General features: G+C 36.0%; 2 protein-coding genes across 7 annotated transcripts; one reads left to right on the plus strand and one right to left on the minus strand.

The window, feature by feature from the left end:
- Window positions 1-1,189: 1,189 nt before the first annotated feature.
- On the plus strand, window positions 1,190-7,831 carry LOC147531710 (Pseudouridine synthase family protein). Of its 6 annotated transcripts, none has more exons than XM_086648162.1 (12): window positions 1,190-1,553; window positions 1,611-1,982; window positions 2,684-2,735; window positions 3,149-3,482; window positions 4,356-4,427; window positions 4,550-4,708; window positions 5,444-5,491; window positions 5,621-5,701; window positions 6,273-6,389; window positions 6,475-6,576; window positions 6,666-6,824; window positions 7,090-7,831. In XM_086648162.1, the coding sequence occupies exons 4-12, from the start codon at window positions 3,162-3,164 to the stop codon at window positions 7,465-7,467; spliced, it is 1,437 nt and encodes a 478-aa protein (XP_086504288.1). In that variant the 5' UTR covers window positions 1,190-1,553; window positions 1,611-1,982; window positions 2,684-2,735; window positions 3,149-3,161; the 3' UTR covers window positions 7,468-7,831. The 6 variants fall into 6 exon arrangements, with proteins under 6 accessions (XP_086504288.1, XP_086504287.1, XP_086504290.1 ...); XM_086648164.1 differs by lacking the exon at window positions 1,190-1,553 and adding an exon at window positions 2,976-3,024 and having other exon boundaries at window positions 1,774-1,982; XM_086648161.1 differs by having other exon boundaries at window positions 1,190-1,982.
- Window positions 7,832-8,658: 827 nt separating this feature from the next.
- GALAK (galacturonic acid kinase) lies at window positions 8,659-17,567 on the minus strand. Its single transcript, XM_086648941.1, has 14 exons — window positions 17,230-17,567; window positions 13,803-13,916; window positions 13,509-13,580; window positions 13,276-13,319; window positions 12,572-12,722; window positions 12,166-12,231; window positions 11,912-11,991; window positions 10,878-10,977; window positions 10,356-10,531; window positions 9,985-10,025; window positions 9,855-9,883; window positions 9,624-9,693; window positions 9,452-9,541; window positions 8,659-9,059 (listed from the first exon to the last, which is right to left on the minus strand). The coding sequence occupies exons 1-14, from the start codon at window positions 17,260-17,262 to the stop codon at window positions 8,812-8,814; spliced, it is 1,314 nt and encodes a 437-aa protein (XP_086505067.1). The 5' UTR covers window positions 17,263-17,567; the 3' UTR covers window positions 8,659-8,811.
- Between the last annotated feature and the right edge of the window lie 6,655 nt (window positions 17,568-24,222).

Here is a 24,222-nt window from a genome sequence, read left to right on the forward strand (position 1 = left end):
CCCATGAAACTTTCTGTGGTCTTTTCATGGCCGACCATGACTTTCCTCAAGTAAATATTCTGAAATCACAAAGGTTTTTTTGCTTGGAACGATGGACGAAGGAAACCGTTCCTTGTGGCGAAATAATGAAAGGAAAAAGAGAAAGAAATAAAAAAGTTTCTTAAAAGAGATGAGAGGATGAGAGAAAGGTTAAACATAGAAAATAGGACAAAACAAAATAAAACAAAACGATTTGGTGCTTGAAGTTGGTGATGATGAAGTAAATGAAGATCAACATTAGGGAATAAAATACAAGCGCCTTCATTTTTGGGATTAAAATTTGGTTTTCTTCGTAAGCTAATTGATGTCAAATTTAATTCGTCAAAGTCTTTATACCTCCTATAACCAAAACTGAGCATCCACCAAACCTTGAGAGCGTATGGTGCAATCCAACTATTGGGTAGTTACTGTAAATAGGGCAGCGCGAACCACATGGGCATTGCTTTGGGGAAGCAAGACAATTTTTCGAGGTACAAATTTTTTGATAGAAAATTTCGGCCATATTTTTTATTTTTCTTTTGTTTCCCCAAACCTTCATTACCATGTCTTCTCCACTTCGTTAAACGTCGTCGAAAAACTGTCATCGTCAGCGACCTTCAATTTTTTTTTTGGGTCTTTCTCTGTCCTCTTGTAACCACCATCACCATCATTTCTCTCAATTCCTTCTTTACTCTCTCTCTCCTTATCTCTTTCTCTCTCCCTCTCTCTCACTCTCGTTATCTCTTTCTCTCTCCCGTGACAACGAAGGAAATGGTTCGCTTCGGCGGAACTCCTTTGTTCACAGACGAAAGGGAAGGGTTTTAGGAAAATCCTCATTTATGGTTTTGCGTCAAACCCTACCCCTTTGTTTCTGAAACCATGAGGATTGAGGCAGTAGAAAATTTGACAAAATCAACAAGTTCTTTTTTTTTCCAACAAGAAAAATATACAAATTAAAACGACTGACGCTTTAGGGAAATAAGATAATTTTCTGGAGTACAAACTTTTAAAAGAAAAATGTGAATTTCGACAAATTATTAGGGGTGCAAACTTTTAAATGGAAACAAAACACTTCTTCTTCTTCATCTCCTACCACTAACACCAAATCCGACCACCACCACCATTTTTCCTCTCTTTTTTTCCTTATCTCCATCCACCACCACCTCCATTTATCCTTCTTCTCTCTCTACTCCTCTCTCTCTCCTCAATCCTTCCCTCTTTTTATCTAATCCGGAGAAGAACCACAAGAAAACAGTAAAGATAGATAAGATGGAGTTCTTCTGCTTGATTTTGAAAACTAAAACGCTCATGAACAATAAATTCGTCATGTTAAGTCAAGAGATCAGTGAACTTTCCTGTTAATGGCAAGTGTGAAGCAGATGAGAATCATTTGCACATGCTAGACTTGTACCACCAACACCACACCCTTTAACAATGAACCCTACGAAAATCGATTCTTATTTTCTTTACTAAAACTAAATCTCCCTCATCTTATCTTCCTTTGAATCGCTGGAAGCAAAATCTGAACGGAAGTGGTAGTTGATTTTTGAGTCAGCATACGCAGTTGATGTTAGAGAGAGATCGATAGTGAGAGAGTCGATGTTAGAGAGCGAGAGAGTGACAAAGAGAGATAAAGAGAGGGAAAGAGCGAAGGGTGAGATGAAGATTAGGGGACAAAAAATAAAAAAAATCTAAATTTTGGATGCAGCTAAACTATTTCCCTCTAATAGTTAAAAAAAAAACATTAGTCAACTCAACTCGACCAATTTTCTTATTTCTTTAAAGCGCCAAATTCTAGCAAAATTTCCTTTGTCTCCCCAAAGCCGCGACCAAGCAGCCTTCAGGTCTAATACAAGCTCCGGAGTATCGCTGTCCAATATACACCAATATTAAGAGGGGTTTGATTACCGACGTCGACCACCGTGAAGAAGGTGGTTCTTCGAGTTTACAGATTGCCGACACAGGTACCAACCCCGTAAAGTTACTATGATTTTATTCTCTTTTTTCTAAGAATCTCTGGTTCTCCTTAAAACTTTGTAAACCTAGAAAGTCTTATTTTTAACAGATGTAATTTCTTCAGTGATACACTCAGAGTCAGAAAACCCAATCTTTTGTACTTCAATTCATATTGAAAAGTTGGAACTTGGCATCCAATCAAGTATTTACAATCTCTCTTCAATGATCAAAGTATGTTCGCAAAATGTTTGATGAAATGAATGAACCATTTTCTGTTTGTTGGATTTCAGCACTCAGGCCTAATTCCCTTCTTGTGTATTTAACTTTTTGTTTTCCAAGCAAAGATAGGATTCCCATTGCATGAAACATATATGTGCACTTCATGATTCAATTCGAAGTGCTATTCAATTCCGAAAAAAGTGTCCTTGACATTATAGATGCTTAATTTCTACTAACTTTAGGTTAAACCCCATACTTCAGTTCCTAATTCCACTCCTGAATCTTGGGAATGTTAGATCAGATTAGGACCGATTTTCAGCATTGAACCCTCAGAAAGGTGATTATGGGCGGTTAGTTTAAGGAATGCAACAAAACTGTGCTTTTATTTGTGGATTATGTCTAGGTTTTAGCGAACGAGGATGTACATTTATATTTTCGTGAGCTTGAATCGTCGATGGAGCGTCTTATTTTTGTATGTTGAATTGCCCAGACTCTGAAGATCTCAAAACTGCAAGAGAATATATCATTGTGCTGTATAGGAGGTGAGCACTTTTAATGCATAATGTTGAGTTTCATCTATCAGAACTGAAAAAGAATGAATAAATGTTGGGATATGGCTTGTCATATTTGAAAAAAGAAGTTTCTTCGTGAGGGTTTAAGGATATAATTACAACCGTTCAACTCAATTCAATTTATGTGATGGAGATTATAGAACTGAATTATTATGTTTCAGTAAACCGTCAAATTTCTTGTTTCCAATTCTTTTTTCTTTTGTGATTTAGGGTTTAAGATGAGATGATTAAATAAACACTTATGCGCTATGATTTCAAGGTTAACTTCTAAATATAAATTTAGTTTACTAGACAACAACTCTTATTCTTATCTGTAAATAATTTACAAGAGTTGAGGTGAAACTTTATTTTTTCAATGTAAACTTGTTCTGTTTTCCCTTCAGGATTTATGGTTAGATGATGAAAACTCCACTTCCTAAGAATGTCCTGCTTTCATTAAGACATTTTTCAAGAGTTTATCCACCTCCACCTTCTCGTGCTGCCCCAATCATTCGAGTTACCAACAACATAGCTCGGTTAGGATGCGTAAAAGATGGTCCAAAGCCTAGGCAGCTTCTTTCATTGCCTGCCTTCCCTGCTTTTGGTCACCCTTTGCCTGGAAGGAAGCCGGATAGTCTTCACGGACAACATGCTCGTGTTACTGCTATCACTTGGCTGAAGTACTATTTCGATGACATTCCTGGTCTTGTCATTCAGTCCCACTTCAATAAAGGGTTGGTGAGTTTAAATTTTCTCAGTTTTAGCTCCTCACTACCTATATATTTTCTTCTATGATAAAAATATAATAATAACATTCTTCTATACAAATTAAATTCATGTTGGCCAAATCTGGACATTTGGTTTTACGTGATCGCTGAGTTGGGAATTAGTATAACAAAATTATTGTCCTTGCACTAAGTTTAAGTACGCAAAAGAAAAAGAATGAGGCGGTTTTTATCATGTTGTAAATTATTTTCTTTTGTAAATAGAACTACTATGTATTACCTTTTTCATGAGTAAAATTGTTCTTGTCTTTGTTCAAAAGAATGTTTCAAATTTAACATGCGTGCTGGTTCAATTACATACCTGATATACCTTATCCCCTACGTAACATGGCTGCTAGATATATATGTATTTTGCTTTGTCGGGTATGGGTACTCATTTTGAAAACTTGGGCATTACTTGAAACTCACTTTGATGGGCATGCTGTGAGATTTCGTATATTCATATTGGTATTGCTTTATACAATTATTTAAAAATTGTAAAATACTGCTCCAGGTCTATGCCATTTGAATATAATGTAGCACTGGTTGACCCAAAAGAAAAAAATTTAATATAAAGAATCTAATAACCTTTAGAAAAAATATGTGATTGTTGCATCCTTGCCTTTGGGATTTTGTAGGTTTTTTTACCCGACACCTTGTAGCAGTTTCAGATACTGTACCTGAGCATATCCCCTAATTTTAGTAAAAACATCGGTGTCCAACTTTTAATTTTGTATATAGTGGCGGGGATTCCCCCTGAAATTCGGATAGAGTATATTGCTTTTCTGTTAATAAATTTGTGAGTGGAATTTGTTAGCTGTACTTTCATTATATGTTTACATTTTAGGTTCAAATTGAATGTTCAGATCTCACTGGCCAATCCGAGGGAAAGCAACGCAAACTTCAGACCTTTAGAAAGGTATTGCTCATCCATGCTTCTGTTTTTACCTAATGTGTTCGGATTCATTTGTTGGTATTTGTCATCTTGTATAAACTTATGTTCAAGATTGTGTTTTTTAAGTCTTCACCTCATACGTGCAGGTTAGTCCTAATGACGTGATGGAGGTCGGAATGAAGTTATTTGTACCTGTATCAGCAGGCGAGAGTAAGATCTCAAAGAGATTTGATACAATACCAAGTGGAACTCTGTACCCAAATGCAGATGAAATTGAATATTTGCAAAGACTTGTAATGTACAAGGTATGCATCTTTTCGTTCATTTTTGTGGATGTAAATGAGGCCGGGGGGGGGTGCACTATCAGGTCTGTGCCAATACCCTGTGAACGTCTACTGTCCTGCAGTTACAACCCTACCGTTGATGCAGGGTGGTGCATGAAAAATGAGCTATGCTCGTTAAGCTTTCTGAGTCACCCTTGCATTCTTAACAAGGTCTGGGAGAAATATGTTGTCTATTGCTTGTCCAGTGGAGGGTCTAGATGAATAATGAATATTTTTTCCCGGAGAGGAGTTTCGAAATATTATGTTGCCCGCTTACGCACAGTGAATTGCAAGGGTTTGTACTGGGAGCTACTTTGACGGAAGACCTAGGGTTTCACAAATATATACTCGAAGGGGATTCGAGATCCATCGTGGGATTTCTCACGAACGATCAAGATTCCATACCATGGAGGCTGTTGGATACAATCTCGGAACTTCGTGTACGGTTAGCGACCAGCCATGTGTCAGTGCAATATTGTCATAGGGAGAACGACTAACTCACACATGCAATTGCATCGTCCTCAGACCCAGTTAATTAGCATTTATGCTAGTTAGAACCTTCAGTTAATCTCTTTACAGTTTCAGTCCTTAGTTCAACATTCTCGTTTGTATAGGGACTATTTTGTAAACTCTGTCAAGGTTAGGTCTGTTTCATGTCAATATGCCATCTTCTACATTTTTCAGTGTTTCATGGTTTTCTTCTTTATGTAATCTCAGGATTCTGCTATAATCGTTCTAAATAAGCCGCCTAAACTACCAGTCAAGGTTAGGTCTGTTTCATCTCTCTCTCTCTCTCTCTCTCTCTCTCTCTCTCTCTCTCTCTCTCTCTCTCTCTCTCTCCAGCATTCAGGCTTTACCATGTTGAGTGTTTTTGTAAATGACGATGTTGTCTAGGGAAATCTACCAGTTCATAATAGCATGGATGCCTTGGCAGCTGCTGCATTGTCTTATGGAAAAGAGGAGCCTCCCAAGTTGGTAATCTTCAGCGTCTTCTTTTACTTTCCTTTTGTTATTTCCTTTTGGCAGGACTAGCAGGTAATACGATTACCTTACTAGACTCCAAAAAACCTAATGCCACAAGTCTTTCTTTATATACTAGCCTTAGGCTTTGTCTTCCACAAGTTGGAAAAAGAAAATGAGAATTTATTTAAGGTAATCAACTTTTAGAAGCTCATTTTTGAAAAAATATTTGCTTTCTCAAGGAAATATGCTGGCATTACCTTTGAACTTTTCAAGCTACTTGCCACCCTTGCTACACACTTGACAGCTCGCAAGTCCCAAAACAGGCTCAGTGTTGTAACCTCAATGTAGTTCTATAGTCCCTACTTTCTCATTATTTCACAAAATGTAACCACATTCTTTTTCTTGTGTCCTAGAAAGTGCAGAAAGCGTACAACTAATATTTTAGGATTCAAAGTAAACGTGGCTACCTTGTCATGCATCGTAGTCTTTTAGGTGTAAAACCAATTGAATCATGTTGATAACCTTGTATTAAGTCTAGTGCTTTGTATGGGTGAACTTTATTGTTATTATTCAAAAAAAATAGGTGCATCGGCTGGACAGAGAGAGCAGTGGGATCCTCTTAATGGGAAGAACGAAAGAAAGCACTGCTCAACTCCACTGGCTGTTTAGTGACACTACTAAAGCAAAATCCTCATCTAAGGTACTTCCCATTTCAATCACTTCTTCTTTTCTTCTTCCCTCATTGACCCCCTTTTGTTTTTTGGATTCGCTAATCAATGATTCAGATTTGGGATGAAGCTTGCGAAGCGACAAGTCAGAGGTATTGGGCACTGGTTATAGGCTGTCCTAAAGAAAAGCAAGGTCTCATTCGTGCCCCGCTATCAAAGGTATAATGGTTTTTTTTGCTTCATATATGACGAATTTGTTAAATCACGCAGTCATTCGTCTTTTTAATCGAGTAAGTAATGGTCTGCAGGTGCTTCTTGACGATGGTAAGACTGAAAGAGTCATAATAGCTAATCCTTTGGGAATAGAGCCTTCTCAAGAGGCTATAACTGAATATCGTGTACTCGGTCCAACTATTAATGGATGCTCATGGGTTGAACTATCTCCACTTACGGGTCGAAAGCATCAGGTACAAGGAATATAGCTACTGAGGTTTATTAGTTGGGTTTTCATGTCCAACAAATAGACAATTTCGTGTCCTATAAAAATCATATTTTTGAAAATAAAAAAAACTGGGGTTTCATGTCTATCCCCTTGGAAGGCAACAACTGAAAGTTCATACAAATTGCAACATGAATAGCCTAAATACCCTCTTTCGTAATCACAGTTAGCAACTACTCGGAAAACACAGTTTTCTGACACTAGTTTTTTGACACTCTCTAACTCTTGTGCAGCTGAGAGTCCATTGTGCGGAAGCTTTAGGCACACCCATCGTGGGGGACTACAAGTACGGTTGGTATGTGCACTCAAGATGGAAGCAAATGCCTCGTGTCGACATCGAACCTATATCTGGGAAGCCATACAAATTAAGGAGACCACAGGGTTTGGATGTTCAAAAAGGAAGTGTCTTATCGAAAGTTCCTCTATTACATCTACATTGTAGAGAACTTATACTTCCCAATGTTGCCAAGTTCCAACAGGTTTTGAGTAAAGAATCCACAAAGAACCAAGACCCAACTCTCAGTTCTAAACCAGACATTTTACGTTTTGTAGCACCGATGCCTTCTCATATGAAAATTAGTTGGAACCTCATGTCCTCTTACTTGGTCTAAAAACAATGCCGAATTGGTGTCTGCTGTTGGTTTTGCCGTCTTCACACCAAATCATTTCGATGAAGACGAAGCAGAAAGAGGTGTAGTTTTGTTTTAGATTTCACTTGCAGTCTCACTGTCTCAATTGGCGGGCTTCAAAGATCTGTGGGGAAGGAAGAGAGAGACATGGATATCCATCTTTGTGTATTAGTGTATATTTATGGAACAGACTGATCTGATCAGCCCCTTCTTTGCTAGTTCAATAGAATTAATTATCAAGGAAGGAATTGTCATCAGAATTCTTATAATCCGACTGATTGGTTGTAACTTTATCGACGACTAAACTTCTATTTGTTCTCATATATATCAAATTCAAATTTTTATCTATTGTTTCTTAAACATCGAGTTTTACCTATTTACATGTTCGAGTCAGTAAATGGGAGAAGGAAATGCACCGTTCTATTAAAAAGAACAATTTGCCTACGCTGAAAGAGACAATCTAAGAGCATCTCCAATGCAACACTCAAGCTTGTTGCAAGCTTAAAAACTCTGGAGTGCTATATAGAATTTGGGTCACGGAGTAAAATATGATTAGGCATGTCACGTATTATTCGTGCGGCGCGGATGCTTCAAGACCAGTGTCAGTTGAGCACAAGTTAGTCTTTCCTTAATTATAGGCAAACAATATCACTTGGTGGCGAAATCACACAAGAGATCTAAGCTACTGAAGTACTCAAGAGGACAAGCAAGAAAGCTCTACTAGACGACACTAACACTTTGGTGGAAGGACCTCTTCTATTGCCTGAAGAAGTCTCAAGTACAAGATTACAAGCACCCCTCCCAAGTCACTCACGGTTTGGACTCACTTGCTTGGATCACTCCTTGAAATTTGACACATCGGACTAATGATGTGTTTTTCGAGTTTTGCATTCTAAAGCTATATGTAAGAGCTAACTACTCTACTATTTTGGGGACACACCACATTACAGGGACGAGAGCATCACCTTTTAGGTTCAGTTCAGACTTCACTCTAGTGAGATGATTCACTAATGGTAAAGTAAAGATTAAATAAAGAAGTAGGTCCCTGATCAAGCAAAAGCTTCACAAAGAGTCTCAGATTTGCTATTCAAGGCCTTACTAGCAAGTAGTTGTAAGTATTTACAGGAAAATCTGGTTCACTTGTCATTCTTTTCTCCCAAGCAAACACAAAAATTTATGGGATCCAACAAAAAAGTTTTTATTTATATTTATGTATTGCGAAAAAGAATATCAAATTACACGTAAGAAGACAAAGAATTGATGAATTGCGATTTATGAAGAAAGAACAACATACATGGGGGATGAGAAGGAAAAATTTGAGAATGATTAGAAGATGACATGAGCACAGTCTCCTGCTTCACAGATGAGTACTGCAGTGTCCTGGTTTAGTTGATTCGCTAACTCGGGTTGCAGCTTCCGGTACTCTCTCTTGATAAATGAAGCTGATTCTACTGCTTGATCGGCATTGACAAATGCAAGACAACAACCTCTAAATCCAGCACCACTGAACCGAGCTCCAAATATCCCAGGAGCCTTCAGCAGAGTCTCGTATAGTTGAATCAACGGTTCACATCCTGTGTAGCAGTTTAAAACACTGTCAATATGTACGCATTACGTGGTTCTTTTTTTTTCTCTTAAAGTCGGATATAAAATCTGATTCAAAGTCTAAATTGACTCTAGTCAGATTTCAGACTGCTTGTTTATGTCTGAATTGTGACGCCTGACTCATCTGAAAGATGGGTTTTGGTTTATTTTGAATCCATTTGATTCAGATGAGTCAGATTCAGACAATGAAAAAATACACCACCTTCGAGTATTCAAACAATATTCGTAGTTTTCTCCTATTTTTTAGAACTCTATCATATTCATAGGTGTTCATATATTTTAGAACTCTATATTCACAGGTGTTAATTAACATAGGAATAGAGATGAGAGAGAAATCGAAGAAAACTGAATTAAATCTTACCACATTCATAATTTTGAATGGAACTTAGACCAGAAGCAGAAATGAGCTTCCCAAAATCATCCATTTTACCAGAAGCCCAAGCTTCAAGTCCTGGTACATTTTCAAACCCATCAAAAGGGCATTCTATGGTAATTTCAAGAAGTGTCCAAAAGATTCAAGAAAATTGTAGTACCTTTATTAACCCGCATATTTTCTGAGAAATAATGTTCCGCTCTTTTAGCAAGATCCGGTTGTAACTTAGCCTGGAAACTTACAGAGTGGAAGAACAAGTCAGAACGGGGAAAAGAAGAGAGAAACAGAATTAGTAACAAACTCCATTAACTTATAACTAACGAGTTCATTGGAGAAGAGGGTTTTGCTGTTGATCTATGCATTTTATAAATTTAAAGTCAAATATACGCACCTTGTGAGTTTCATATGTTTCTGGTTCAACTGCATTGACAAAAAAAAAGTAAATTAATTGAACTTAGTTGCAAAAAAAAAAAAAGTTAAGTAACTCAATGTTGCTCGAAAACTGGGGAAAAGATAGTGACCATTGCAAAGAAGAGCCTCCTTTTGTCCATTCCCTGATGCACTGCAGAATCGAAAAAAAAAGGTAATACTAAACCCTAAAATTTCAGTACAAATATCAGTTGACTTCAAATGCAATTGAATTTCAATGACTAGGGAGTGAACTTAGTGAAGTTCCCCCACACAATAGTGAGAGATAGATAGCACCGGTAAGTAGGTTCTTGACCAAGCTATCAGGGATAGGCCGTCCAATCAATTTGATCAGTTGGTTTTAAGGTCATCAAAACGAATATTAATCACTCACTGATTTTCGAAATATATAAAACGTAAAGCTCAAATAATAAGGGTTAAGTTTTCAAAGATTATGGGACGTATTTAAATCCAAGTAACGTACTCCAAAAGAACTCTAGCAGCTTCTTGGCACTCAGCAACTCGGCGATTATATCCAGGGTTGTTCGTCAAGGCTTGCTTCAATCCTGAAAATGCTAAAAGAATCTTATAACTTTTATGCTCCTTGTATTCTTTGTTCTCGCCCAAGTTTGATGTATGTATGAGCTTATGCTCCTTGGTCTAAACAGCAAAAACAACTGAGTTAATAGTTATTATTATTATGTGAATTTAGAGAATTACAGGATTCAAGTAACACTATATAACACAAACTTGAAATGCAAAATCAATAGAAATAGATAACTAAAATGCCATGGCGCAATGATTTTCCTTATTGCAGAAATGAAAATGTGAAATATGAAATATGAAATGACAAATGAGTCACAAACAAGACAGGAAGGGTTACTAATTTATTCAGAGAATTAGTTCAACTAGTAACCTAACTAAAGCAACAATATAGTGGTAAAATTATATCATCGACCCCAAAGAAGAGAAAAAAAAACTAATAGTATGGAAATTCAAGTAGTACCTTGCAGTTCATGCATGTGAGACAACCATGGCTAGAAAGCAATATGGCGGATTGATCCAAGATACCATTTCTCAGACCTAAATATTCATTCTCGATTAGCCTGCAAACACGATGAATTGGTAAGCACGGAAGCTATGTTGAAAAAGACGGGACTAGTCCCCGACTACTCCTCAGTCCCCACTTTGCCGACTCGCCTAGGGTTGAAAACCCTAGTCGGGCCTAATTTCGCCTAAAGCCCCGACTCGGCCCGACTAGGTCGAGTTGACTAGTCGGGACTTATAAGGGACAGCATGTACTTATTTTTTTTTTTTTTTCTATTTTCCAACGAGAAGACTGCTCTGGGTTTGAAACTTTGCCTTCTTCACTCATCTTCTCACATCCAAACATCAATCAAACAAGACTCAAGTAGATTTTGAAGCTATCCTCCTCTTCAAACAAGACTTCAAGCTAGTTTCTCTCTTTATTTTCTTCATTTTCTTTTAACTACTCTTTCGCTCTTTAGAGACCATATGTTGTTGTTTTTTGACTGATTTTTTAGTCTTTTAAAGTTGAAAGCATGTTTATAATTGGAAATTTGGAATGTAGTTATTAGGGTTTGAATATATCTGTGATTGTTGAATGATTTCATAGCGTTTCATCTAGTATGATGTTAGAATACTTTGGTTGGTTTGAATTTGTCTCAAATGTTTATATTTATACCTATAATAATTACTTATACAAAATAAATTATATATTTATATTATACGACTAGTCCCGTGTAAATACGACTATTAACGACTAAGCCCAGTCCTGGGTCCGCCGACTAGTCCCCGTTGCCGACTTTTTCAACATAGCACGGAAGTTAATTCATTTACAAAATTAGTCGCACAAAGATTGGGAGTTGAAAATATATGGGAGCATACAGTTTGATATTTCGATATTTAAAGCAATGATCTATCCAACTCAATATTTTCCATAGGACAGGTAAACCATTTGCACATGCAAGAAACTTAACAAGCATGACTAATAAAAGATAATGCTTCAAGGGTGCTTACCTATCCAATTCAATATTTTCCGTAGGTGATACAGTTAAACCATTTGCACATTCAAGAGCCAACAAGTAAGCAATTCCAACCTGCAACGGGACAAAAAGCTTAATGTCAAGGAACCATTTCTCGAACAGAATACACACAGACACCCATACTCATATATATACTTATTAGGAAAGTTGCACGAAAATGATACATAAGACATCAACGGACATGATGCAGCTTAAAAGTTGCGAAGACTAGAAAAATGACAAACGTACAGCAGCAGAAGAACTAAGTCCTGAACTATCAAGCCCCTTGGAACCACAAATGTATCCAGTGATACCCTGCAAGAAGAGAAACAAATACAACGTATTGTAGTTACAATTACAAATGCTCTTCTAAGGAAATGTGCTAGTTAACCATCAGAGGATATCTAAGATACACATACAATTGGATAATTGAGCATTGAGCTTACTGATCATGGAATGTTTAGTTTTGTGAGTTGTTTTAACTTATAAGCATTAACAGACATCTAGATCTGGCATCCCAGCTAACAATGAAAATTTTGAATAACTTTGATGCAATTGAGGACATACTGCTTTCTAGAAAACCCAGAATGGTATTTTCTTGTGAAGCGGTGAAGGACAAATTCATCCTAAAGAAAGAAACAAATGCATGTCCAACCTGCTTCAATTGATTTCCTCCTCTTTGCAATGCATACAATGCTCCTCTTGCATAATTTCCCCAGCTACATTCTTCATAGTTGGGTAGATCACAGGCAAGGACCTTCTCATTTTTCTTTACAACAGGCTTTGGTTGCTGAATTTCATCTGTTCTAGAGATATACAAATGCAACAAAATATTCAACCTCATGTATCATGTCCATTTTGATAGCCATAATTTGGGTACCTTCTGTGTTTTATTAAACTATATACGCGGCAAAAGTAAGATGACTGAAGTTGGTTATGATTTAAGTGACTGGCCAAAACACAAACAAGAAAGTGTTTGTAATGAGGGATTAGTATTTTTATTTGTTTCTTAGTCTTGGGTTAGGAGTACCATGCTTTAACTACGGAGATGATTTGCAGTTTTGGATCTTGGCCTTACTTAAGAAGTTTACAGAAGTATTTACTGTAACAATCGTAAAGCTCAAATGATTAGGGTTAAGTTTTCAAAGATCGCCATGAACTTGCCAGTTTATACTTCGAAACAATTTTCCAACTGATTTATAGTGACTAAATGAAGATCAACTAGAAACTGATTCTTAGTGGAGATGGTCTCCTTGATAAGGACTGTCACCCTCAGGACACTCAAGATATTTTGATTCTTGTGCGCTTTTAACTGAACGATCATTCTTGAATCACAACAGATTAACAGAACATTCGTACCTAAACCTCACTTCACCTCGGAATTGTCCTGATCGAAGTAAAACCTACATAACGAGTTCCCCTTTAATAATTAGGAAATAGAATATGTAACAAATTTTTGGTTGTTTAAGGAAAAGAACGACGGAACTAGTTGCAAGCTAAGGTTTCACATCAAACTAATACAAAATGGAAATACTACTGAATATTTACAATTGTTTGATTTTTCTAGCCACCAGTTTATAGGAAAAGGTCACCTGTTGATCATCAGAAGCAACAAACCCCAAGAGTATGCCCTTATTAATCGTCATAGCTGAAACAGTTCCACCCTGTAAAAGAATAATCGAAGCACAAAAATTTGTTAAGAGTAGTCTCACCTGGACTAAGTGAAGTTCAATAACTATGTATTAAAGACCCTTAATGAATAGTTGACTTTATTTGCCCAAATAATATAGTTACACCTATGTAACTATGAAAACTAGATTTTTGAGAAATCAAAAATCCAGTTAGATAATAAGAAGAAATTATTGAATAAAAGTAACTATATTCACCTGATGATCAATGTGAGCCCCCAAAGGACATATCCTATAAGGAGAGACAACAACCTTAATCTCCTCCAAAGCTCTTCCACTCATATCTGCCACTATCTTCTTTACTGCATCCAACTGCAACAAAAGAAAAATACCATTAATCACGACCAAGAACTACTAAACAGACATTTAGAAAAGAAAAGCTTATTGTTAATAGACTATGTCTACTCCTTGTTAAACACAGAGAATGTTGATACATTAGTTGTCTTTTTATTTTATTTTGCTTATTGATATACTCCCTCCGTCCCATTTTGTTTGGGCGTGATGGATATTCCAAAATGTTTGTCCAATTTGCTTATATAACATTCATTTACCTACCAACGTGATGACATTTCACATTTCTAAAAAGAAAAACTATCCTTTATTTTGAATACAAGAAAAAAGTTCTAATTGGTTTTAAACTTCCACCAATGTTATTTTTCAATGAACACTAAATCAAATAACGAATTCATGAAAAGAGAACTCCTCACATGAGAAAAGCCTCCCAATTAGACATGAAAACATGAAAAACCAAAACTCATGAAGCTCCTTATACCTGGAAGGCTGGAACCCACACAAAGATAATTGATATCCAAGATAAATGCTTCGAGTGAAATGGCCCGCCCTTTAAAAAAGGCTACTGTTCCTTTACTTCCAAACCAAGTAAACCAGTTAATGCCGAAAAAGGTGAGCAGATGGCTTTCTTTGCCTGAGATCTACTTGAGCATTTTCAAGATAGGGTGTTTTCTGTTATCAACTCAGACGCCACCTAATTCTAATGGAGCGAAGCCCCAATACGTCTCCACATTGCTGAAGATATCTGGTACCACATAAAACTTGGCATGCCATTTCCTATACTCCTTTGCCCTACCAGCATCTATTAACCATACTAAAACCCATCCTCTCTAGCCTGTCACGGGCAAGGAATGAAACTTCCCGAAATTTCTCCGAAATTTCGCGAAACGTTTCCGAAAATCAGATTATGTGCACGAAGTAACACTTACAACTATTTCTTGCATAGTTTCCACCGACATGATCGAAACTTCCACCGAAATGGTTGGAAATATCGAAATTTCCACCGACATGATGGAAATTTTGACCGACATAGTAGAAATCTAGCAAAAAACCAGGAGAAACTAATACTAGAAACATATCCCTTCCTTCGTCTTTTTCATCTTCATTTCTCTTAGATCTCTCTTGATTTTCATATAATGTTTTTAATGCTTTTTAAATCTATTTGAATGCTTTACGCCACGACTTAACGGCCTAAATTGATTTTATTTTAGTATACCCCTGATATAACAGTGTAATTGACTAATTGACAATACCTTCTTAAACTAACATAGTTTGTTAACTATTAACTATTATCAAATTGTTAATCTTTTTGGTGTTATAGCCAAAAAGTTATTCAATTTACCCCTGGAAGTAACTATGTAATTTTTAATACTCCCTCAAACTAATAGATAATGTTAAACGTCATTTTTGTGCTTCATTATGGTTTAATAATCTTGTTATACATAATTGCATCATATTTCTATCATTTTTGTAAATTTGTAAGATTTCCACACTGACCGAAACGTTTCTACGAAACGTTTCCACTTTTGGACCGACCGAAATTTCCACCGAAACCGAAATTTCATTCCTTGGTCACGGGTTTGTAGTTTCCCAAGGCAAGCCTCCAAGACAAAAGCTATACTTTCTTAGGATCATTTGCTTTCACTGGATCCATGCATAGAGACATGGCAGCAGGTGCACATTGTCCTCCCTTTAGGTCATCGTAAAAGACCTGACTGGGAACTCCTCTTCTTCGCGCAACAACCAAACTCTTGCAAATGCTTCTTCTGCATTATCCGTCATGCTGCCTACCCTGGACAAAAAATCTGGACCCATAGAGTTTCCTACTCCGTCCAAATCACATGATTTTCCTTGGACACCCTCATATCGCATCTCCTAGATTGTGACTCCTTTCTTCTTTGAGATAGAGTACGAGTCATCACATGAATTTATGAGAGTACTCTGCCCATATTTTCTACCCTCTCCGAGATTAATCGTGTCCCCTTAACCTAGCTTTGAATTCGACAAAGCGAAAGAAAATCTCACAAACCATTTAGAACTCCTCTCCAGACAAAGACCTTGTATGACGACGCAATCTGTTGTCCTACATGAAGTAATATTCTCCACATTTGGCTGCTACCACCTTTCTCCACACATCGTATTTTGTCCCTAATGAATCTCCACAACAACTTACCTATCAGGGCTCTAATCAAAATCATGATTTTGCAGATTCGAGGACTTGCTTTATCATTCGCGGTTAGTGTTTAGAGATCTATCTAGTTACGTGTATTTTATTTACTTTCGCTTAGTTTACTTGTTCCTTAAGTTTAGAATAATAATTTTATAAAGTTGTCTTACTTGATTAGGATTTTCTATTTATAACAAGAAAGACTTGTTTAGCAAGTTAGTTTGAGATTCAAATTAGGAAACTGCGAGAACAATTGTTCTCCACATATACAGATACCCAAGCTGGCTGAATGGCATAAGCAGTCCAAGATATGTTTTATGTATTTATTTTCAATTTGTGAAAAGATTAGTAGTTTAACGAAGAACATATGTATTTATGGTACAACTTCTAGTTGAAGTTCTACTTACTTACCAAATTGTAAAGTGTAAACGTTTTATGCTTCCATCAACCTATTTACATCTAAACCCTTATCAATAATCAAACAACTTAATCACTAAATTCAACCAAAATTACCATCCAAAAATAACTAAACATAAAAAAAAAAAAATCAAATGTATAACAATGGCACCTTCAAAATAGGACTTCTTTTCGTACAAAGTGTTCTTCTTGACTTCAAGAGAAAAAACACTAGACATGGCATGAAAACTAACCCTAGACAGGTCACTGAACCAACTATCTTATACTTTATTTACACCTATAGATTATATGGGATAATTCAAGTGGGTAAACTGCACTGTCTCAAGAGTGAAATCGACAACCTCTTCGATTTTAAAGGAGGTGGACAACAACTGAGATAAAGTCCAATCTGCACTTTCAATTATCACTTGGTGTTTATTTCAATTGGATTATAAATAAATCCGCCACAATAAAAAAAATGTGAGACTGGACAAGCAGATCTGACACAATGCTGAGTTCTATATCTATGAAGTAAGAAAAAATGTGAAGTTCATCCCACTATAATCCACCATTTCCCAAGCAAAATAGATACAATGCCCATATTATACATTGAAATCCCAAAATGAATAATAATTGAGAAATAACAGGAGTAAAACCCAGAGAAAGAAATCCCTAATCACAGTCATTTCTTAGAACAAATTCAAATTGGTGAGTAAAGACAAAAACCCAATAGATTTGAACATTAAAGGAATCCAGTGAATCAGATATTACCTCGTCTGGAGAAGGCCAGGACGAATAACCCATCTTGCTAAAATTGATTTAATGAAATTCGAGCGAAGCAATTGTTTGAGTTTGAGCTTTATTTTGTTGCAGATCTAACAGAACAGCGAGAAAGGTAGAGAGAGAGAGTGAAGTAGGATTGAAGATATGAACCAGGTAAAAATGGGTGTTTGTTAGTTAAACAGGGCAATTCGGTTAACATATAATTGTTTATTAGTAAAAGTAGATTTGGGTTAATTATCAAGTTGTACGATTAAAGTTTCGGAATCGTACTGAACCCGTGTAGATAGATTATCCCGATTGGGGTTTCAATTCTCGTATGGGTTATAGTAGAGAAAGGATAACTTATGAAGACTTATGTGAAGTTTGAAGCTTGTAGGTGCCTATAGACATTAGTGTAATAGTGGTGTAAGTATAATCAAGTCTGTAATCAAGTCTGTTAAGACTTAGAGGGTGTTTGATTTTTGCACTTATTAAGTGATTTTCACTTAATAAGTGCGGGCCGGCAATTTTAGGCCGTTTGTTTTTTCACTTAATAAGTGAATATCACTTGTAAGTGGGGTCAAAGTAAGTGCAAAAAAGTAAGCTCCAACTTGGAGCTTAGTAAGTGATATCACTTGTAAGTGATATGGCGTTTGTTTTCTATCACTTGTAAGTGCTTGATTTTTGTTTTTATATTAACTCTAAACGTAATAAAAATGAGAAATTGTCTATTTTGACCTTAAAGTATTTACATATTAGCATTTCATACTATTTATTATGCTCGCGAGTTTGGATACAAGAGTATTACGATTTATGAATGCTTTATGTCGAAAATATTAACCTCAAGTAATTAAAAATTATGAAGGAGAAATAACTTACGTTGCATCATGGAGTTTGTGTGGTTCCGTGATTAATGAAGGAAGAGATGCGAAAAAAATTTAAGAGAAAATCTTAGGTGAAGGATGAGTGAAGAAGGAAAAGGGTCATTGATAAAGTCATAAAAAGATTTTTTTTTTTACTTATAAATTGTTTAAGATTTTCTTTTTAGTTATAATTACATTGGTAATTATTATATTCGGTAGGGATAGAAATGTCTTTTTTAGCACTTAGAAAGTAAGTGCAAAAAAATAAGCTCCAAGTTGGAGCTTACTTTTTTGCACTTACTTTGACCCCACTTACAAGTGATATTCACTTATTAAGTGAAAAAACAAACGGCCTAAAATTGCCGGCCCGCACTTATTAAGTGAAAATCACTTAATAAGTGCAAAAATCAAACACCCTCTAAGTGATTATTTAGTAAGTGGTAGCACTTAGAAGTGCTAAAAAATCAAACACCCTCTTAGATTATAACTAACACTTTGAGATTCTGTTAAAGTAGTTAGGAGTTAGTTTTTCTGTTTCTCTCTCTCTAGAAATAACTAACTTTGTCTCTCTCTCTCTCTCTCTCTCCCTCTAAATACTTGTATTAGCTATATAAAGTGATTGAATCACTAATTGTACTTACTTTTTAATGAAATAAAAGATCAAAGAGAAAGTTCATAGAGTTTATAATTCTTTCATATTAGAGAAAGGATAGCTTATGAAGACTTATGTGAAGTTTCAAGCCTTGTAGGTGCCTATAGACAGTAGTGTAATAGTGGTGTAAGTATAATCAAGTCTTGAGATTCTGTTAAAGTAGTTAGGAGTTAGTTTTTCTGTTTCTCTCTCTCTCTAGAAATAACTAACTAACTCTCTCTCTAAATACTTGTATTAGCTATATAATGTGATTGAATCACTAATTGTACTTACTTATTAATGAAATAAAAGATCAAAGAGAAAGTTCATAGAGTTTATAATTCTTTCATGGTATCACATTTCAGAGTTTCAAAATGAATCAAGCTTCGAATTTAGCTTCCTCTTCGTTTAATCGCCATAATCAATCAATCAATCTCTCATATTTCTAATTTTGTTCTGATCAGTTAGAGCATCTCCAATGCAAGACTCAATCTTAAAATATTAAGTGCCACCTAGGACTTTAGAGTTTTTTTTGAGAAAAAACCTCTCCAATGCAAAACTCAATTGTGATCTTAAGATGATGTGGAAGCATTAAGTTTTAAGATGTCTCAACTAGAAACTCTATTTTTGAGATCTCTTTTGAGAGTCTTAAGTGTCCTAGTCATCAAATTTAATTTTTGGACCAATAGAAAACCTTTCTTTCTCAACCACTTTTTCCTATTAAATGTATGTATGACATGTGTATCTATTAGAGTTTTTTAGAGTGTTGCATTGGAGAAGGACTCGAATTAGAGACACTCAAGTTAGCCACATAGGAAAGAGAATCTCAATTGAGACTCAACACATAAGTTAATTAGAGTTTTTTTTGAGTTTTGCATTGGAGATGCTCTTAGATGGATCTAACTATCTTGTTTGGAAAGATCAGGTTGAGATGATTCTTTATGGAGCTGATCTTATTTCCTATGTTGATGGATCGATTGAAGAACCACAGAAGTTTATAACAGAAAATGATCGAGAGGTTATGAATCCTGAGTTTTTGTTATGGAAGAAACAAGATAGTATAGTTCAATCCTGTTTGAAGGCGACATTCTCACAAGAAGTCAAGTCAGATGTGTTAGGTTTAAAATCCTCAGCTCAGATTTGGTCTTATCTTGATCTTATTTACACAGAGGAATTTAAGGCCAAGAAGGATCTTCTTCGTGCTTAGATTCATTCTATAAAGAAAGGAAAGTCTTCCATTAGTGAATATCTAAGGAAGATCAAGTCTCTTGCAGATGCTTTATCGGATGTCAATGATAAGGTTAGTGATAAAGAACTTTGTCGAATTACCTTATTAGGATTAGGCAAAGATTTTCGCCAGTTTGTGATTTCAATTACTAATAGAGAAGGAAGGATTACCTTTCCTGAACTTCGATCCAAACTGTTACATCATGAACAATGGCTTTTAAATGAATCACAAGATGAGCCAGAAATTGCATTCTTTGGAAATAGAGCACAATACAAACATAGATCTCAACAAGATAGACAGAAAGCTCATGCTAAATCATATCAAAATTACAAGGATAAGATCACAAATGGTCATTATTCAACAGATATGTCAAATTGGGGACTTCTTCCTCCAATAAAGGCAAAACGCAGATAGATAGATCCAAATTGGGTCAACAGGCAGAAAATTTCGATTTCACAAATGTTCCTTGTGGACTTTGTAGAAGATGGGGTCATCTAGCACCTAATTGTTTCTTTAGGTATGCTCCCCCAAATGATATTTCAAATTCTCAGCAAAAATTTGCTGGTCTTCATATAGAAGATGAAGAAGAAGGTATAGATGAGACAGAATCACAACATTTTGTTGAAGAAGATGAGGAAGACATTGTTGTTGCTGAATGTAATCTTGTTGTTCTTGGTGATTCTTCACTCCAAGCAGAGGATGATGATGATGATAAAGTCAAATGAGCAATGTCTTCTAGCTGAAACTATTCCATGACTTGCAGACACTGGTGCCTCAAGTCATATGACAAATAATCAGTCTGTCATTAGCAATCCAAAAGGGTATAATGGCAAAGAAGGTGTTATGGTTGGAAGTGGCAAATTTCTTCCAATCAAAGAAACTGGTAACACTCTTCTTTCTACTTCTTCTCAACAGTTGTAACTAAATAATGTTCTTCATGTTCCACATATAAAGAGGAATCTCTTATCCATTTCTAAGTTTACAAAAGAAAATGTATGTTCAGTGAAATTTCTACCTTGGGGATATAACATCAAGGATCTATGTTCTAATAAGATCCTAGCAGAGGGTCCAATGGTTAATGATTTATATCCCATTAACTTCTCTAAGTCAGAATCTTCTTTTGAGGCAAACACAGCTACAAAAAGAGAAGAGCCAACACTTTGGCACTTGAGATTAGGACATCCAACAAAGACAGCTCTAATGCAACTCAAGCAGGAAAATAAAATTCAATTCAACTCTCATAATCTTGAGAAGCTTTGTCATTCTTGTCAGCTTGGTAAGAGTAAATGTCTTCCCTTTCCTATCTCTACTTTAAAATCAACTTGTCCACTTGAATTAGTACACTGTGACATCTGGGGACCTGCACCTATTCCTACTTCAAATGGTTTTTGATATTATATACTATTCATTGATGACTATAGCTGATTCTCCTGGATATATCCATTGGTCTCAAGGTCTGATAGCTTATATTGCTTTAAACATTTCAAGACTTCAAATGAGAATCTTCTCAATGTTAAGATAAAGAAATTTCAAAGTGATGGTGCTCTTGAACTTTCTAAAGGAGATTTCAAGTTGTTCCTTGATGAAAATGGGATTATTTTTAGGTGCTCATGCCCTTACACTCCTCAACAAAATGGGAAGGCTGAGAGGAAGAACAGACATGTCACTGAAATGGGTAATACTTTTCTCATCCAAGCCTCTTTACCTAAATTTTATTTGTTTGATGCATTTTCTGCTGCAACCTTCACTATAAATAGGTTACCTACTGTTATTTTGAATAACAAGTCACCATACGAGTGTCTTTTTAGCAAAAGTCCAGACTACTCTTATTTGAAAGTCTTTGGATCCTTGTGTTATCCTTACTTTGCACATTCTAGAAAGGACAAATTGAGTCCAAAATCTGCAAAATGTGTTTTCCTAGGCTATAGTTCTCTACATAAAGGGTACAAATGCTATGAAGTTCAGTCAAAGAGATTACATATCTCTACAAATGTTATCTTTGATGAACTTAGGTTTCCATTTCAGAATTGTGCTAGTGACAACTCTTTACCCAAGCCTGTGTCCACTGTGGTACTTCCTTTATCCTTACAACTCAGTCCACATGTATTACCAATCACTCACTCACAACAACCAACTCATCCTACTACTAGTAATTCTTCTGCTCCACCTACCATTCAGTCAACTGCTATCTCTTCTCAATGTCCATCTAGACCCATTGTTTTAGATGCTTCTCATAGGACACATCCTATGCTTACTAGACTAAGAAATGGTATTCATAAACCTAAGTCTATTCCTGACTTTGTAGCAAATTACACAGTTTGTCATCCTATTTCATCAGCTTTTATGGCCTTACTAAACACTTATCCTGAACCCACAACTTTCAAGGAAGCCTCAAAGTCACCTCAGTGGATGACAACTATGAATGAAGAGTTTTCAGCTCTTGAAAGAAACAAGACTTGGTCTCTGGTTCCTTATGACAAGTCTATGAATGTGTTAGGATGTAAATGGGTTTATAAAGTCAAGCTTAGGTTTGATGGGAGCCTGTTTAAAGCTAGGCTAGTGGCTAAAGGTTTTCACCAACAGGATGGAATTGATTACAATGACACCTTTAGTCCAGTGGTTAAGTCTACTACAATAAGGTTAATACTTGCTATTGGTGTCACTAAAGCTTGGGAAATAAAACAACTTGATGTCTCAAATGCCTTCCTCCATGGTGTTTTGGATGAGAAGGTATACATGTCCCAACCTCCTGGTTTTATATGCTCAGATAAGAGATCTCATGTCTGTTTACTTCATAAGTCATTATATGGACTAAAACAAGCTCCAAGAGCTTGGTTCAATAGGTTTGCAAATTTTATTCTGCAATTAGGTTTTGTCAAGAGCTCAACAGATCACTCCATGTTCTTCTTGCTTCAACATGGTGAATCTCTTATTCTCTTACTGTATGTTGATGATATAATTCTTACTAGTTCTTCAAGTGTTCTAATCTCTTCTCTTATCAAGACATTAAGCACTGAATTTGCAATGAAAGACCTAGGATCATTGCACTATTTTTTGGGTATTGAGGTAACTAGAAATGGTTCTGGTTCTTTGTTACTTACTCAGAAGAAGTACACTCTTCAAGTGCTTGAGAAGTTGGAAATGTTGGAATGCAAACCAAGCAAGACTCCAGTTGCTAGTGGTTCAAGGGTGTCTAAGCTTGATGGTGATATACTTCATGACTCCTACATATTTAGGAGCACAGTTGGGGCATTACAATACTTGACTCTTATTAGGCCTGATATCACATTTGCAGTCAATTATGCTACTCAATTTATGCATGAACCAAGGGATTCTCATTTCTCTGTAGTCAAGAAGATTTTGAGGTATTTGAAGGGCTCTGTTGGCTCACGGATTACTATCAATCCAGGTAGTCTATCTTCTCTCAAAGCTTATTCTGATTCAGATTGGGCAGGATGCCCAGATACTAGAAGGTCTACCAATGAATATTGTATTTTTCTTGGTTCAACACTTCTTTCCTGGTCTTCTAAGAAACAACCTACTGTTGCTAGATCTTCAACAGAAGCTGATTATAAAGCCTTGAGTGTTGCTACCACAGAAATTCTATGGATTAGCTACTTAATGGATGAGTTGCATTTGTCTCTTGCCAAACCTTTTATTCTATTATGTGATAATCAAGGAGCTAAACATATAGCTTCCAATCCTATTTTTCATGCTAGGACTAAGCATATAGAGGTTGATTATCATTTCATTAGGGATCTTGTCAGCAATGATTCTCTCCAAATTCAGTATATATCAACTCATCAATATCTAGCTGATATACTCACCAAGGGTCTTCCCTCTCCTGCCTTTACTCTCTTGAAGAACAAGCTGATGCATTTTGAGGAAAGCTCAGCTTGAGGGGGAATATTAGAGAAAGGATAGCTTATGAAGACTTATGTGAAGTTTCAAGCCTTGTAGGTGCCTATAGACATTAGCGTAATAGTGGTGTAAGTATAATCAAGTCTGTTAAGACTTAGATTATAACTAACACTTTGAGATTCTGTTAAAGTAGTTAGGAGTTAGTTTTTATGTTTCTCTCTCTCTCTCTAGAAATAACTAACTCTCTCTCTCTCTCTCTAAATACTTGTATTAGCTATATAAAGTGATCGAATCACTAATTGTACTTACTTTTTAATGAAATAAAAGATCAAAGAGAAAGTTCATAGAGTTTATAATTTTTTCAGGTTAGTTTAGAGCATCTCCAATGCAACATCCAATCTTAAAAACTCGAAGGGTGT

Source organism: Eschscholzia californica, unplaced genomic scaffold (assembly GCF_041429995.1).
Source record: "Eschscholzia californica isolate CP2 unplaced genomic scaffold, dmEscCali1.0.p SCAF_6, whole genome shotgun sequence".
NCBI lineage: Eukaryota > Viridiplantae > Streptophyta > Magnoliopsida > Ranunculales > Papaveraceae > Eschscholzia > Eschscholzia californica.